This window comes from Lycium ferocissimum, chromosome 11 (assembly GCF_029784015.1).
Source record: "Lycium ferocissimum isolate CSIRO_LF1 chromosome 11, AGI_CSIRO_Lferr_CH_V1, whole genome shotgun sequence".
In the NCBI taxonomy this organism is placed as follows: domain Eukaryota; kingdom Viridiplantae; phylum Streptophyta; class Magnoliopsida; order Solanales; family Solanaceae; genus Lycium; species Lycium ferocissimum.
This window is the reverse complement of record NC_081352.1, coordinates 34,756,235-34,771,613: the sequence shown is the minus strand read 5'-3', so window position 1 is coordinate 34,771,613 and position 15,379 is coordinate 34,756,235. Positions and strand designations below refer to the sequence as shown.

The following is a 15,379-nucleotide window of genomic DNA, read 5'->3' as shown; positions in this document are numbered from 1 at the left end:
TTTTATTTGTTTTGTAAGGAAATAAAGAGATTGGGGTTTAAATTATAAAAAAAATAGGATAGGATGCAAGTTGAAAAAAAGAGCACACATTAAGGGTGCAAAATGCCACGGACTCTCATATGTGGGATATAATTCAGAAAATATTCGTTAAGATGACAAATGAGAACCACTCAGAACTCATTAAAGTCTGATAATTTATGGATTCTGAAAAATACTATGTACCGTTCCAAATCATAATGAGTATCATGTACGTTGTGCATTAAATCCTAACCAAATACATTGTACATTATAGTTCCATTCGTATTGTAGGGGGTAAGAGAAGCTTAACAATCTTATCATAGCTATGCATATCCTCTACATTATTGTACAATATTAATGTAGAACATTTAATTAGTATGATTTTGATTAAAGGGTAAAAAGGTCCATCAACTTTTGATGGACATTTTAGTAATTCAACTTTTGAGTTTGGAGCTTCGCCCTTTTATAATAATATGATATGATGTATGAATTTATTGTTATAATAATTAGTAAATAAATATCTTACAACTCGGTATTCATAGGCATTCTCACAAAGAGCCTTTTTCCAGTATGGTTTACTTCACCATTTCTCTGTTATAATCCCTTCTCATTATTTCCTAGTTTTGCTTAAGTCCCTCAGTTACCTTTGCTATTCACTATCTCTCTCTCATGTTAATGGATTTCCAGGATGACCCATTTCCAGGATGACCACTACGTGGGCCACTATTAGAAAGGAAGTTCAAAAGTACAAAAAATTAAGTGTTGAATTACGGCAAGAAAATGAGTACCGATATGAAAGTATGCGTTGTCAAGTGTTAACTATGGACACAGACACATTGAGTTGGACCAATAAATTTGTGCCCACGAAGAGAGTTACATTCGTTTATGGGAAATCTGCAACCGTTAGATGATCACTGATTTTGAGTATGTGTAATGAAAGTTTTCGAGTATTAGGAAATTTAAAAGCAGATAGCTCTAGCAGCACCCACAAAAGGGTAGTAAACACTGTTAGACACTGCATCATTTGAAGATTTAGTGATTTATATTTATCCGGAGACTAAGGACGCTGTCAACACTTGTAGGAACATACCATCTTTTAATTATAGACGGAATAATCCTCACTAAATTTAATTATTTGTAATCCTTATTTAAGAATCCCATAAATGAATACATAGTCACTTTGTTTCTCGAGTTAAAAGTTTGACCTACAAGGAGTATTACTTTTCATATGCCGTCTGATATAGTAACTTAGTATAACAAGTTAAATTATGCTAACAAACTCTGAGTGCTAACGCTGTGATTAAAGGACCGGTTTTCTCTCATGTACAACGTATTACAACACATTGAAGTTTTTTTTTTTTTTTTTTTTTTTGTATCCAAAAGATTTATCATAGAATCAGAGTCAGGACAATAATGTTCCATTAACTCATTTTTGATAATTTTTCGTCAGTGTAGCCATTTCTATGCATGATTTCATCTTTGTCTCTGTAATTCTATAATATAAAAAGTTGGAAGTTACACATTTGGCTGCTCGGCCAAAAATATTTAAATCTGCTAGCGTATATATATACATTTGCCGGCTAGTTTTTGGGTGAGTGGTTATTTATGTCAGTTTCTCATAAAAAAGAACATGGAGGAGAGAACTGTCTTCTGCTCTTTCTCAGCAATACCGTGTCTCTTGGGTAACTGGCTTCTTATATTAATTATAATAATTTCATCATAAACTAGTAAACTACAAAAGAAAATGTTCTATGTTACAACCTATGGAAGCGTGTCTTAACATACAAGAAGACTCCCAATTTGGAGCTTTATGACAAATGGAAATTTACATTGCCCCTTAACAAATCAAGCCATAGTATGTATACAAAAGCAGTCACTCTTCCTCAACATGGCCAAAAAATCCGTATATCAAAAATCACGATAGCATTCTTACCCTGCAGCAATACTGTTGCAACATTAAGCTCATTGGAGAGAACAGGGAAAGTACCATCAGAAATGTTATTTTACATGAGCTCCATGGCTTATGAATTGCGTAGCGCGCTTGTGTTGGCTTTTCTTTTCGTTACCTGTTGCCATTGGCCGCCTGTTTTAAGCAATCATCATTAGAAAATGAAAATTCATAATTGGTCTACAAGAAATGATACTGCAGATAATCTTGCAATGTTTATAATTTTATACTCCTCACGCCCGAGTCCTATTTACTAGTCACTTTAGCAGTTTGCACACCCTTTAAGAAAACATTAATAATAAAGAGTTAATTGACTAATTTTTTCTTAGTTAAGCTATCTCACGATCTTTTTATTTTTTTTTCTAGAGTATTTATTTGAGTAGTAAGGTTAAAATTGAAAAAAGAAATTAATTCTTCCTTGATTTTCTAAAAACAAGTATTTTGGAACTATGTTTAGCAAATGTGACAAGTTAATAGGACGGGAGGGAGTTAATACTTGTAATGGTTCAACTGAGTTAGATGGACATTTTACATGTATCCATTAACTGCTTCGGGATATTACCTTTTTAAGATATTTCTTGTGAAGTTTCATTGCACCCGTGCAAGCCTTTTTGGCGTCCAGGTTTCCGGCGATGTCATTCAGTATCTGTTATAATTAAAACAGATTATTAAAATAATATTCGAAAGATTTTTCTTCCATCAACGGCACATTTTCATTAAATGAGGTTAGAACAGAAAGACTCTCAAGTAAGAGATCACAATAGAAAGTTAAATTTATGTACTTTTCAAACCAACCTTAACAACGTCGTCCAGTCCTTTAGCTTCTGTCAGCAACTTTGTGCTCTTGTCTTTTAGAACACTAGCTACTAGGAAAACGGAAATTGGGAGGGGAGCTTCAGCACCTTTGCCTCCATTTTTCAAATTCTCTCTTTCAAATTTCCCACACTGGCGTGTCGATTTTGCTCTTCCGTTCGATCCTTCAGATTTTTCAGCAGAGTCAGGGTCTTCGTACATAAGAAACAAGTCGGGATCATACTCCAGGGCCCACATCATCTGTTGCGAAAAAGGTGATGACCGAGAAATTAAAAATTTAAACATGATAAAAGAATAATAGGAAGATCATATATGTGTATACATGCGCATCATAGGAAGGAATGATAAATTCAAATCAAAAGTTACTTTTCAGACAACCAAATGGAAAAGCCATCAACTAGCAGGTCCAGATGTTACACTTTTGGCCGGTCGGCCAAAAATAATTACATTCGCTACCCAAATGTACAAAAAATATACGCTATTATGTATCAAAAATGTGTATTTTATGTAAATTATACATTAATATATTTTTTATACACTAATATACAAGAAAATATACATTCGTTGGCTGTTATTTTGGTGGGAGGCTAGTTATGTCAATTCTCATTTTATTCAAGAGAGTAATCCTACCTCCCAAAGATATAATGAATCGCCAAACGAGAATTCTCGACGGAACAAAACCATGAGCATCCGAATAGCAAATAGGTAATCACCTCCACCTAATGTCTCTGTGGGACAAGATCAGAATGAGATCCAATGTTAGTATTTCAAGAAGAAATGAGACGACGTCTGCTTACTGGAATCTGTACGTATATATTAAAGGGGAAAGATCATACCTAAGTGGTGATGAAGTTTAGGATCAATAACTTGTGTTACTGAAGCTAGATTACTTAGCTGCGCTTCCACCCCGACAGATCTCTCAGTGCATCTGAAATTTCCTCTCTTTAAAATTTCACACAACACTTGATATTAGTCGCTAGAACTGCAAAAAGCATAATCCATACAGTGACACCAATAATTGAAGGTGCAACTCAAAATATAGCTATTGGAGTATGGCATTTCCACTTTACAAATGAGGCATAATCTTCGGATAATTTTTTTTAGAAAATAGTCTAATCCCATATTAATCGAGTACTTCTTCTTTTTAGTATTTGGAAAATGTCTTTTTGGTGATTCTAATTTTTCAATATTATCTTTTACACAACCTGAGTGGCATATCAAGATACTTGTTATATTTCGAAAAGGAACAAGATACTCTTTATCTTATGTTGGAAAATATGATTTACGCCATTACAATGATGAAACAGGTTCTGTGAGTACAGAAATTTTAATATTTACCAGTCTCCTCATTAGGCGTTCAAAGCACCAAAATGCATCGGCTTCATTATCAAGAAGAATAATCATGGGAGAGCAGAGATCGCTCATTCCTGCACAGCATTATCAAGAGCTTAATATTCAGTAGAGAAAAATGAGAAACAACTGCAAAAAACAAAAAGAATAAGGAGACTCTAATGCATTGAAAGAAGAATATAGAACAAATGCTGTTTTTATTTTTCTCTTTTGATTAGTTGGAGGATTTTTTTATTGTATGAGCTGATAACTTGATATAGATAATGCTGATGATATCACTTGGCTTCACCTTTTTTAAATAATTTATCAACAAATATGCATTCATTTGACCTAGAGAGAAACATTCAAAATTAAGCGCATGCAAATGTTTTCTTTATGCCTGAAACCTATTGATCCCCACCATAAGCATATTGCATGAGACATAGCTAAAAGGGCAAAAACAAGGAATAGATAACTGAAACTAGTATAAAAGCTTTTACAAACACATGCTAAGTTTGACCTGTTACAGATAAAAGCCATTTCCCTGTGGTCAGCAATTATCAGATCAAAGAGAGGTAAAATACTGGAAAATTTCATATCTCAAAGATAATATGACAACCCACCTTGACAATAATTAACATCTTTGCCAAACCATGCATACACAGACAGAATATCCCAAAGCTTGGCTAGATTCTCCTGTTTCTCGTAAAAGACAAGTGTCCTGTCGGTGCGAACAACATCGAGCCCTAGCATAAACACATATACCAGACTGAATCGTTACTATACAAACAACCTGAAGAGAAAGAGAACCAACAAGTACTTGATTTGCCACCAGAAAAATGTCAGTAGGTAAACACTTTCAGAGAAGGATACAAAGAAAAATATATTGAATCTTTAACAAGCAAATGCAATCTATATAAATAACAAACCTATCTGGTGTAATGAGAGTTTCCACTGGATTATTCTTTTGTCGTGCTCCTTTACCATTTCACATCCAGGATTACCATTTTGCTGACCACCGGAACTTAATTCTTTTGCTGCTTGTGCCTCTTGGAGAGTAATAGGATCAAGGATTGGGTCACCGTTTTCAGTAATTACAGGTGCAGTAATAAAACTACCACTTCCGATCATGGAAAACATTGTGCGGCATTCTTCTTTCAGTACAGCATACTGGGACCTGAATGTACACAACAGAAATCCAGGTCAAGAATAGGGCATGGAAATTGGATATGGATCAGTGTTAATTTATACTCAGGAATGGTAAATTATCCTCCAACAGTAAAAAACTTCCATGTTACTCTGTGAAAATCAAGTGATTAGCTTGCAATGAAAACGATAAAATCTAGCGCATCCACTTGTTTTTTTCTTTCTGATAGGCCAACTCAAAGAAGAAAATGCGAGGGGTCGCCTGCTACTGGGAAGAGAAATCTTGCTTCAAATCAAAGAAAGAAGGTCTATTTCCCACGTAGTTCATCAGTCAAACCAATGATTCTCTTCTCAAAGTAATAGTTAAGTGTTGTAAAATGGAAAAATTCAAGTGCTCGATACATTTGCCAAACTTAGGCAATACAGAAAGTAAATTACCTCCTCAGTTGCCGTATCTGCTCTCTTTCCTCAAATGTGCTCTTTGGATCATAACAACCCAGTAAAAATTCCCAAACTTCACCTCTAATTGATGGATGAATCCCCTATAGTGTTAGATACTTGATAGTTAGTAGACTACTATGCTAATCATCTTGCCACAAATTTATATGTAATGCGGATTCATTGAATCAGTACCACAAAGACCGAAAAAGGAAAAAAGAAAATCAGTGAGCATAATAAAACCGTAGAATAGAACTTTAAAGGATCATATATCACGTGATCCTACACAAACTTTGACACCAATAAGTCAAACTTACCCCACGATAAATTCGACTTAGTGTTTTGCGAATGTCAAGATAACCTTCTGATGTAAATGCAGCACGCCATTTCCTTGCACTTAAGGTTTTCCCAGCCTGAATAAGTAAATCAATAGATAATATATATCTAGCAACACAAATATTGGGGTTGCTGGTGGGGGTGTAACTAAGGAGTTCAACTTATTCAAGAGAAATGTAAGCACTACTTTTGAACAACCATCTGTCCACAAGCGTTATGGAACAAACAGGGAACTATTGTTATATGAAAATCATCATGCAAAGTTACTCATTAAATGTTGCACTCCAGCCTCATAATTTCATAAACCCGGAAGTGTTGTCCAATTGAATTCACTGATTCGCCAGGTTAAGGAGTGAGAAAGAAAGGGATTATTTGTCTGGAATTAAAGGAATAGAAAAACAGATAGTTTAATGTCAGTAGCAGCTTCTGAAGCATGTAAAAGCAAATTCAGGAGAATATTCCCTTTTCCCCAACTCAAAACCAGGTAAACTTAGACCAAGTTCCACTCCCAACTATACCATCTGAATGCAAACTGAAAAATGTTTCAAACAATAATGCCTTATGTCACTATCAAATACTGAGGAGCAAACCATACGGAAAACGTTTATGCATTATTGGAAGTCTTCACAACCAGGGGTGGAGGTGGAAGCCCAGATACAAGTTCGACTGAATCCAGTAGCTTTTGCTCAAATAGTGTATTTATGTTAATAAATTCATTAAATATGTACACATTAAATTTAGAACCCAGTTATTAGCACTTGAAATCTTCAGTCTAAATTTCAGAACCCATGGAGTTGAAATCTTGGCTCATTGCAGTTGATGATCCCCATTTAGAACCCAATCATAAGGTCTGATAAATAAGCATCTTTTATCTCAACAAAACACATGATCTTTTCAATCATCTCTATATATCCCACAACATGAGACAATACATCCACTAATGACTAATTTTTCAAGAAAAACTTCTAACATACAACAACAATTACACCTCAATCCCAAACGGTTGGCCATACTAATCCCAAACTTCTTCATATAAGCTTATTTCATATCTTCATCATACGAAATAAAATAAGAAAAGCTTCTATCATACAACATACCCAGTGAAAAGCTTCTAACATAAGACCATAAAATCTATTCAAAAACACAAAATGTAATACAATACCCCATAGCATCAAAATTGAATATTTTACTAACCTTGATTCTGAATCTTGTTTTTGGAACATCTGTACATTCAGGGAGAACCTGGTAAAAAGAATCAGCTGGAGCTCCAGGGTCCCTCCACATTCTTGAAAATATCCAAACTTGCTAACTTAAAAACTCCTCAAATAACCAAAAAAAATTTAAAAAAAATCTCAATCTTGGAAACCCAATAGCTGCAGCTCAAGAACCAAGATCAGAGTTTCAACAAGAAGAACAAAATGGGACCCCCATTTGACAGAGATTCAAGAAACAAACAAAATATCAACAACAAAAAAAGTAATTTTTTCTACTCTACCATATGATTAGCTAAAAAAAAAATTCAATCTTGGAAACCCAATAACTGCAGCTCAAGAATCCAAATCAGAGTTACAACAAGAACAAAATGTGACATACCCAGATCATATAATTGCTTTTGTGACTACCCATTTGACAGAGATTCAAGAAACAAACGAAATATCAAAAAAAAAAAAAAAAAAATTATTTACATATAATTGGCTAAATTTTTTTCTTTTTTTGGTAGGTATTTGTGTTTACAGTTGAATAATTGTTTTTGTAGTTAATGAGTAATGGAGGTGACATTTCACTCTCAGAGTTAGCGAGAAAGACGTGGGATCGAGCAACTACTACTAAAAAGTGGATTATTATTTTATTTGTTGGAACTATTTTATGACACGCGCTGACGGTGGCGCGTGTGTTTGAAATCTGTTGATCTTTTGGAGAAAATAAGAAGGAATAGTGTCTGAATTGGGCTGGTTAGTCGTGGGTTGGTCAATTTTGACTTGGCAAAGGGTTAGAAATGGTCAACCATACTTTTGGTCTTAAATCATTAAGATTCTGGGTCAATTATTAAATTGACATATTTATTAATTTACTTAATAATGAGCTTAGTAAATGTAATATAATTTTAAAGTCATCACTACACGATTCGAGTGAGCTGGTTTAGTTGGTTCAATCGATGGTTAGTCGTGGGTTGGCTCAATTAAATTGAATTCATGAAATTACGACGGGTGATTTGGGTCAATTATTAAATTGTTAGAGTGGGTTAGTAAATGTAATTGATTGGGGAATGGAATGATGATTAGTCGGGCCGAGCCCGAAATTTTTATATGAAGCTTGAGGCATAATCATCATAAGCTGTTAGCTTGAAATTTAAAGCTTTTGAGGTTGAATCATTATGGATCAATCCAAACACTGATCCAACTCAAGCTAATCCAAATGAGTTGATTCGAGTGTATGATCGGAAACTGATCATTAAACATCATTTTTGTGCGTTCGAATTTGGCAGGTGTTCATGAATTGGTCAATTTTAATGGGGCAGGGGTTAGAAATGGTCTACCATAGGTTTGGTCTTAAATCATTAAGATTTTGAGTCAATTATTAAATTGACATATTATTAATTTACTTAATAACTAGTTTAATAAATGTAATTTAATTTTAAATTAATCACTATACGAGTCAAGTGATCCGATTTAGTTCGTCCAATCGAGGTTGAGCTCGAACTCGGTTGAGCCAAACTTTGATGAAATTTCGACATTGATTTGCACAAATAGGATTATTTGCAGTACTTTTGTCCCTATTTATAAAATGGTGCAAAAGTAACCTCGGCACTATATGAAAGAATAAAGAGTTATGCTTTTACGAGTCATGTCAAGTGAAATAAATATTTATGCTTTTAGAGTCATGTCGAGCGAAGCATGAGTCTTCATTCCACCGAGCTTTAATTAAGTATAACCCAAATTGCCATGCATAAATTATAAAAATAATCAAAAAAAGCGCGTGTTTTAGTTAAAATTTGTTTATTATCTCTTTTTAAAAAAAAAAATATTTTTTTCTAATCCAAATAAGTTGATTCGAGTTTCGAATTGACTAAGCGTTATACTCTGGCCCCGAGTCAGAATTTGAACGTGTAAAATTTATAAATAATAATCATTTTCAACTATTGTAATTAAAAAAACATGGAGTTTCAAGTTTCACGCATGCAAAATTTAAAATTTTACGATAATGACTATATTTCAATATAGGGAAAAGGGTAAAAAAAATGCTCCTCTATTTGAAAAAAGGGAAAAAAAGGGCGGGGGGAATTATAAATTGGGGATGAGATTGAAAAAATATGAATTTAAAAAAGAATGAGAATGAAGAAGAAATTTTGAAATGGGAATGAAGAAGAAATGGGGTGAAATGGGAATGGAGAAGAAATGGGAATGAAGAAGAAATCCCTATTTGCTACTCTTAAATAAAAAAATAAAATTACTAATACTTCTCATTCAAATTCATTTGTCCATAATTATTGAAGGATTGGTTGCGGTGAAATTGGTGGCGGATTGGTGGTAGTGAAATTGATTGCGATGGTGGTAGCGCATTGGTGGTTGGATTGAAATGAGGTGGTGGTGATGAAGAAGATATAATTATTGAAGGATTTTAATGGTTAATTAGGGATTAATTAGTGTAAATATAATTAATAAAAAAATTAAATGAATAAAGAAAAAGAAATAAATATAAAATTAAAATTTAGGAAATTTTGTAAGGAATGATATTTTTTAGGTTCTTCACATTGTGCAAAGTATGGGGTATTTTCGGGGGTAAATAATTTCCCTTTAGATATGATGGAAAAGTGATTGGTAAACATTATTTTATAGTTGGGTTTTGATGTATTTTGCCTATTTATGGCAGGTGTTCATGAATTGGTCTTCATTCAATTTGATTGGGGCAAATAGCGATGGATCAAACCAAACATTGATCAAAAATCAAAATCAACGATCCAAATTTTTGGTTTCTGACTAATCATTAGGACTTTGTGTAAAATTTATAAATAATAATCATTTTGTCTATTGATTATTATAACCCACAACTCAAAGTGAAAGAACTTTCCTTTTATATGGACTGCTTTGTCCAAGCCTGTTCAACTGAAAATGAAACTGTGTCATTACCCCAATCACCTTTCTTTTCTTTTCTTTTTTGTTCTTTTTCCTTTTGGCTTTTATGTTTCTTTTATTGTTTTTTCTTATGGAAGTTGTAATTTCCACTGAGTTGTTCTATTGATTCTAATTCTTACAAAGCCGTTTTACCACTAATAAGATTTGAAATAATATTTGGAGATTATTTTAAATAAGTATTTGTTTGTAAATTGACTCATTATCTCTATTTTAAATTTTAAAAATTTGAATTTTGCATATTGTTTTAGAAGTTTTTCAAGTTTTCACTCACAAAACTCAACTTATTTTCTTTTGAGTGTACAACTTCAAGTTCTAATATTCTTTTTCAATTTAACTTCAACCTAAATGAAAGCCATCGAATGGATCAGGTTTTGAATTTTCGGTTCATTTAGTTGTTGGGATCGAAATAATCAGGGCGTCATGCGGAAGCTTATAATTGCAAACCTTGAACAACGATAAATCAAAAGATAATGGAAATATACTAAAATGGCATAATATTTTAATAGAGTTTGGTCAAGTGACTTACATATTAAAAAACATAATTTAATAAAAAGCATTAAAAACTATGGAGAGAATAATCTCCTCATAAACAAGACTCTTTAGTGACTACATTGTGGATGCTATTGTGTTCTTCTATTGTATGAGAGAGATTTTTCAATATATAGAGATCCAAAACATTTACCTCCAAGAAAAGGACTAGCCAAATATGGAAGAGAATTATGTTTTCCTTTCAGGAAAAGTAAAGCAATTATGGTTATACTTTGACTTTCCTTCAAGTGAAAAGTAAAACTCAAATATGGTAAGAAAGTCAGAGCAAAACCCTAACAAATCTCCCCTTTTGGCCTGGATTTTTTTGACAAAAGTTGATCCGTCTTCTTCACATAATCTTCATCACTGCTGCTTGCTATGGTTAAAAGTAGACATGGGTTAAAAATTTGAGCCTTGTGCCTTAAAAATGGAGCCCATGCGTTAAAAGTGAACAAGGGTTGAAATTGGCCCAAGCGTTTAAAGTAAGCAAGGGTTGAAAATTTGAGCTCATACGTTAAAAGTAAGCATGAGTTGAAAAATGGAGCTCATGCGTTAAAGTAAGCATGAGTTAAAAGTTGTTTTTGTTTTAAAAATATGCAGCAGCAAGATTGTTGAAAATTGTCTCCACATGTAATACTCCAGATATCTTTTTTTTTTTTTTTGGACAAAAATCTTCATTATCATTGAGTTGGTTGCAACTTGAACTGATTCACCTTGTACCTGTCTTCAACCTCGTTGAACCATTGTTGAACCATTAGCTCGGATACCACTTATTGGGATCGAAATAATCAGGGCGTCATGCGGAAGCATATAATTGAAAACCTTGAACAACGATAAATCAAAAGATAATGGAAATATACTAAAATGGCATAATATTTTAATAGGGTTTGGTGAAGTGACCTACATATTAAAAAACCTAATTTAAAAGAAAGCATTAAAAACTATGGAGAGAATAATCTCCCCATAAATAAGACTCTTTAGTGACTACATTGTGGATGCTATTGTGTTCTTCTATTGTATGAGAGAGATTTTCAATAAATAGAGATCCAAAACATTTACCTCCAACAAAAGGACTAACCAACTATGGAATAGAATTATATTTTTCTTTCAAGAAAAGTAATGCAATTATGGTTATACTTTGACTATCCTTCAAGTGAAAAGTAAAACTCAAATATGGTAAGAAAATCAGAGCAAAACCCTAACACTAGTGACTTTAGTACGCCTGAGTGGGTTTTTATGCTTTTATTTTTTATTTTTTCCACTTCATTAAATGATGTCGAAAATATCAATTTACGCCTAAGACGGCTTTATAGGTGATATATAAGCAACAAAGTGATTTTCCTTTTGTAATAAAAGAAGGAAATATATTGTCATACACAATTTGCATTAGTTAGATTAGGGTTGTGCATATTAACGGTTAAATCAATAACCCGAATCATTGGGTTAATGACTCGATTATCGGGTGGTGCGCTGTGGTTATTGGCTTATTGGGTCGTGTAACACCCTAAATTTACTATTGGCATTTAAATAATCTTGCTCTTGTAGTAAATACTTTTTATTATTTTTCTTGAGTTTAAAATTTTAGTTTTTGTTTGGAAAAAAAATAAAAATTTAGACTTGTCATATTATTTTTTTTGGATCTTGAAGCCCATTAGTTGGACCCATTTGGTAAAAGGGGTACTGCCTTTCTATCTCAAAGAGAAAGGACCATTTCTTTCACCCCCACTTTCTACTTGTTCTTCTCATAAGTCCTAACCTCCATTAGAAATCCCAGTCCACCTAAGTTACTATCCAACTATCATCAAGATCTTTCTAGTTGTCATGCTTTGAATATATTTTCGAATGTTGCCACCAAAAATCAAGATGGGTTAAACCTTGTTTAAAAAATCCTAGATTTTGGGTTTGTGAAGAAGTTCAATCAATCTTGTGGTACAAGAGGCTCTTGTAAAAGCTAAGGAAGTCGATATAAGTGCTTGATCATTACTTTGGGGATTTGTAACTTCTTGGTGTTTTCCTTTGAGCTTTAGAGGCACTAAAGCTCCAAGGTTTGCACATATTTTTGAATTTCACATTTTGTTTAGTTGAAGTATTTTGAATATCTTAAGCTTGGGTAAAACTTGTCTTTACTTTAATTTGCTATCATATTCGGTTCTTTTTGCTAGTTAAATACTTATTTCGCTATGTTTAATTGAGTATGAATACTTTGAGTCACTCCCTGACTTTGAATATCATTTGGTATCCTGTGGAACGCTTTTGTAAGACAAACTAACTCGCCCACATAAACGGATTGCTTGAGCATTATTGCATTCTCGTTGGGACTTTGTCCTTCTTGTGATAGTGACTTTGTCACTTATATTGGCATGCCTCTTGAGATTATTCGAATCTTGTCCCATCTTGACTTTGGATTCACATTTCATCTTAATTATGGATCTTGGTCCATCTTAAGTATGAATGGGGGAAGCCACTTTCAACATGGTTCTTGATTCTCTTGATTATTGGGTGACGACCCTACTTGATTTGGGATTAGGTCCTTCTTATTATTCGATTATGCTTTGATGTGATTGCATGATGTATGTGTTGGGCGAAATTAACCAAATGGTGAACTTTCTTGGATTTGCTTTGGAAAGCTTGTTGATATTTGAAATTTTGAATATTGATATCTTGAACTATTTTAAGATTTGATATTTTATTTCCTTGAAAGGATTGTACCTTCATTTAGTTCTTGATGGTGATTTTGACAAACTTATTCCTAGAATTTCTTCTTGTACTCCTTACATTATATTTTTATATATTTTTATATTAAGTGTTAGTTAAGTTTATGTGCTACTAAGCTTTATGCTTAGCGATAGTTTGTTACTATCGTAGGTGATGTTCCGAAAGAGACTTGAGGATGACCATTTGAAGTAGACTCTTTGGATGCTTAGATGAAGATTACATTTGCATGAGCATGTTCATTTTATATGCTTTTAGGGACTTGTACGTGATCCATGTGATACACTTAGATATGCACTTTTAAATGAAATTTGGGTCATGATGCTAATATTTTGTAACTTGGTTTTGTTGAATGACTTGACTATTTTGGGAGTTTCCATGCCCAAGTTTGTAATATTTTAAATTCAGTACTTGTGCTGAACTTGGGAACTTAACTAGTTTGTATTTGAGATTAAGAGTTGAATTTCATGCTTGGTATGAGCCTTGGATGTTGTAGCATGAAAAATATTTCTCTACTACGTGTTTGATGAATTCTAAAGTGTTTATTTAACTCAAAATAGGTGTTGTCCATTTTTATGATTGGATATTTCTATTTTTTTTTTTTAGGTTTCTTTTAGATCCTACTATATTGAAATGTCGTATTTGGAAACTTGTTCATATGGGCCTATTTCCGCTACCACATGATAAAGTCATTTTTTTAAATTTGTTTCTTCTACATTTTGTGGTACGCTCGAATACATATGCATTTATTATTTCGTTCTACTCGTGAACATGTTGTCAAATAAATTTTATCCTTAAATTTAGTTATTAGTCTATTTTGCGAAAAATACTTTCGGGACGAATATTTAAATTAGTTAGTATCGATAAATTTCGATTAGTAGCATCCTCCCTAGGGGGTTGCTACAGGTCGGGTCACGGTTTGGTCAATTTTGTTAACGGGTGAACCGATAACCCGATAACCATTTATTTAATTACAATTCTACCCTTCCATATATAAAGTCACTTGACTAGATTTATGATTCACTTGATTTCCACTTCATAAACTCAGTCTCTCAAGCGGCGATTTCAACTTCAAAAACCCTTCTCCTCCAACTCGCAAGACGCAAGCCCAACGTAAACTATCTTTTACTTCTTCTACATTCTACATTGCTTTCAATTCTCACTCTTGTTTCTGTGTTTTTGTATTTCTCTGGTGGTGCTAGACAAGTTATTGCTAACTAATGTTATGTATATGCCTGAAGAATGTTTCTTATTTCCCTTATGCATCAGTGTTTGCAGTGACAAGTTTGATAAAATCACATCTTTAGTTGGTCCAATTTTGTTTACGTTCTTCTATTTCAATTGTATTATTTTATTCGGCATAGTCTTAGGAGCTGAAGCTACTTTCAATTTTGAAGATGGGTTCTTTGTTCTTGAATTTTTTTTGTGTGTGAAATTTTAACGGTTAAACAGATAACCGAATCGATAACAAACAACAACTGATTAACCGATATCATAACGGTTTTTTAACGGTTTAACATGTCTACAAACCGATAACCGATAAGTTGAACAGATAACTTTCAAACTTGAACCGAACCAACTGATATGCAGCCCCAAGTTAGATAACTCACCTGAGCAATCAATCTATTTTCCCCCTCTCCTTAATTGTGTAGCGGCAGAGAAGAAATCGAACTTTGGCGTACATAAATAAAACATTATCCGTAGGAATATTTTTCGGTCGTACCAAACACACCTTTAGACAGAAAAATACTTCGTCTACCTATATACTCCACCTCTCTTTTTCCAACGTTGTGATCCCGATAAATTTTCTCATATATATGCTAAAAGAGACTTGTTTGCTTTGGCATATTCCACAATTCAACTTACAAGATTTGAAAATTCTTGATTATGTTCAAGGAAAGAATAAACCCAAAATAAGTTACTAAAAAGTGCTCAAAAACAAGAAGTTCCTCTCTTTGGCTTTATGCTTTGCAATAGT

General features: G+C 33.2%; 1 protein-coding gene across 1 annotated transcript; it reads right to left on the bottom strand.

The window, feature by feature from the left end:
- Positions 1–1,817: 1,817 nt before the first annotated feature.
- Positions 1,818–7,974, bottom strand: LOC132036427 (uncharacterized). Its single transcript, XM_059426767.1, has 11 exons — positions 7,223–7,974; positions 6,010–6,105; positions 5,693–5,796; positions 5,038–5,285; positions 4,732–4,854; positions 4,118–4,206; positions 3,616–3,721; positions 3,410–3,507; positions 2,762–3,019; positions 2,529–2,612; positions 1,818–2,101 (listed from the first exon to the last, which is right to left on the bottom strand). The coding sequence occupies exons 1-11, from the start codon at positions 7,310–7,312 to the stop codon at positions 2,081–2,083; spliced, it is 1,317 nt and encodes a 438-aa protein (XP_059282750.1). The 5' UTR covers positions 7,313–7,974; the 3' UTR covers positions 1,818–2,080.
- Between the last annotated feature and the right edge of the window lie 7,405 nt (positions 7,975–15,379).